This window comes from Oxyura jamaicensis, assembly GCF_011077185.1.
Source record: "Oxyura jamaicensis isolate SHBP4307 breed ruddy duck chromosome 21 unlocalized genomic scaffold, BPBGC_Ojam_1.0 oxy21_random_OJ71392, whole genome shotgun sequence".
Classification (NCBI taxonomy): Eukaryota; Metazoa; Chordata; class Aves; order Anseriformes; family Anatidae; genus Oxyura; species Oxyura jamaicensis.
Window position 1 is genome coordinate 1 of NW_023304573.1, and position 2,221 is coordinate 2,221.

The window sequence follows — 2,221 nt, forward strand, 5'->3', positions numbered from 1 at the left end:
CCCCCCCCCCCCCCCCCCCCCCCCCCAGCCCCCCAGTTGACACGCTCTGAGGGCGACGCGTCCCCGGGAGCTGGTGAGGATGCTCGGGTTGGGGACAGGGACTCGGCTGCTGATCTTCCTGTTCTGTGTGCCCCCCCCAGCTTGTCCCCCCGGCACCTTCAAGGCCGAGGTGTCCTCGAGCGGCTGCCAGCCCTGCCCCGCGCACACGCTGCCGGCCCCAACCGCCGCCGCCGCCTGCCCCTGCGAGGACGGGCACTTCCGCGCCCCCACCGACCCGGCCGCCGCGCCGTGCACCCGTGAGTGGCATTTTGGGGACACGGGGATGGGTCGTGGGGTGCAGGGGGGGCACCTCCGTGCCCTGAGCCCCTCCCCTCCCCAACACCGCCACCGCCTTGCTCCGTGTCCCCAGGTCCTCCTTCGCCCCCGGGCAGTGTCACGGCCGTGGGGCTGGGGGCCGCCGTGCAGCTGCGCTGGTCCCCCCCCCACCGACACGGGTGGCCGGCAGGACGTCACCTACAGCGTCACCTGCGAGCAGTGCTGGCCCGAGAGCGGCGAGTGCCGGCCCTGCGACGGGGGCGTCCGCTACTCGCAGCCCCCCCCGGGGGCTGGCGGGGACGGGGGTGACGGTCACCGACCTGGAGCCCCACGTCAACTACACCTTCACCGTCGAAGCCCGCAACGGCGTCTCGTCCTTCAGCGCCCACCGCAGCGTGGCCACCGCCAGCATCAGCGTCAACCAGACGGGTAAGGGCCACCGGTGTCCCCGCCACCACCGCCGTGGAGGTGCCACCGCCTCCCGTGACACCCCTGTCCCCATGGCAGAGCCTCCGCGGGTGACGTCGGTGAGCCTGGACGGGCGGACGGCCACCAGCCTGGTCCTCTCCTGGACGGTGCCGCTGCGGCAGCAGAGCCGGGTCTGGAAGTACGAAGTCACCTACAGCAAGAAGGTGCCACCAGCGGCTTCCCGTCCTCGTCCCACCTCGTGTCCTTCCCCAAGCCCCTCGCCCTCACCGTGTCCCCCCCTTCCCCAGGTGGACGAGAACAGCTACTCGGTGCTGCGCTGCGAGGGCGCCTCCGTCACCATCCCCAAGCTGTCCCCGGCCACTGCCTACGTGGTGCGGGTCCAGGCGCTCACCCAGGACGGCCACGGCGCCTTCAGCCCTGAGCACGAGTTCGAGACGCTGCCCGAGGGTGAGGAATGTTTTTTTTTTTGGGTGGGTTTTCGGTGTTTGTTAGTTTTTGGGGGTGCTATGGGGTGTGCGTGACTCCAACTGCCCCCGCAGGAGCCGAGTCCATGGCATCTGCCGCCGTCATCAGCGGCTCCGTCACCGGCGTCCTCTTTGTTGTCCTCCTGCTGGCTGCTCTCATCTACGTCCTCCGGAGGTAGGGAGAGATTTAAAAAAAAAAAAAAAAATCCCAATTTTTTCCACCGCTGAGGTGAGTTTGGGGACAAAACACTGCTTTCCTGCAGGAGGAGGAGCTCGCGGTCACGCCAGTCCCCTGAGGACGTCTACTTCTCCAAGTCTGGTGAGCACCGGGGTGGTGGGCTCGGGGCAGGGGCTCGGCGGTGGGATGGTGGGGACAGGTCGGGGGTGACACGGCTGCTGCCCCCCCCAGCAGACCAGCTGAAGCCCCTCAAGACCTACGTGGACCCGCACACCTATGAAGACCCCAACCAAGCCATGCTCAAGTTCACCACCGAGATCTCGCCGTCCTCCATCACCCGCCAGAAGGTCATCGGCGCCGGTAGGTCCCCACGGGGTTCTGTCCCCTGCTTGTCCCCGAGCCGGGGATGGGTGGAAGGGGACGGGTTTCGAACCTCCCCCTTCCTCCGGGCAGGCGAATTCGGGGAGGTCTACAAGGGCACCCTGAAACGCGGCAAGAAGGAGGTGCCGGTGGCCATCAAGACCCTGAAGGTGGGCTACACGGAGAAGCAGCGGGTGGACTTCCTGAGCGAAGCCAGCATCATGGGCCAGTTCTGCCACCACAACATCATCCGCCTCGAGGGGGTCGTCTCCAAGTGTGAGTCGTGGGGCGCCCCCCCCCCCCCAAATAAATCCCACTGTTTCCCTGCAAAAATAATAAAAAAAGCTTGCCAGACCCGCCAAAAAGCTCTGTTCTCACGTGCACCCCCACGTGCTTGGAGTCACGGGGTTTTGAGGTCTTCTGACCCGTTTTGGCTCTTTTTCTGCAGACAAACCCTTCATGATCATCACGGAGT

General features: G+C 66.5%; 1 protein-coding gene across 1 annotated transcript; it reads left to right on the plus strand.

Annotated features, from left to right (window-relative positions):
* Positions 1-76: 76 nt before the first annotated feature.
* On the plus strand, positions 77-2,218 carry LOC118158171 (ephrin type-A receptor 2-like; the record flags this gene model as incomplete). The annotated part of the gene is given in 11 exon segments (XM_035312781.1): positions 77-296; positions 410-477; positions 479-592; positions 594-744; positions 823-947; positions 1,032-1,191; positions 1,284-1,383; positions 1,472-1,527; positions 1,618-1,746; positions 1,840-2,022; positions 2,195-2,218. Coding segments are annotated over 11 exon segments (1,327 nt in total), but the record flags the coding sequence as incomplete, so codon positions are not given.
* Positions 2,219-2,221: the final 3 nt, after the last annotated feature.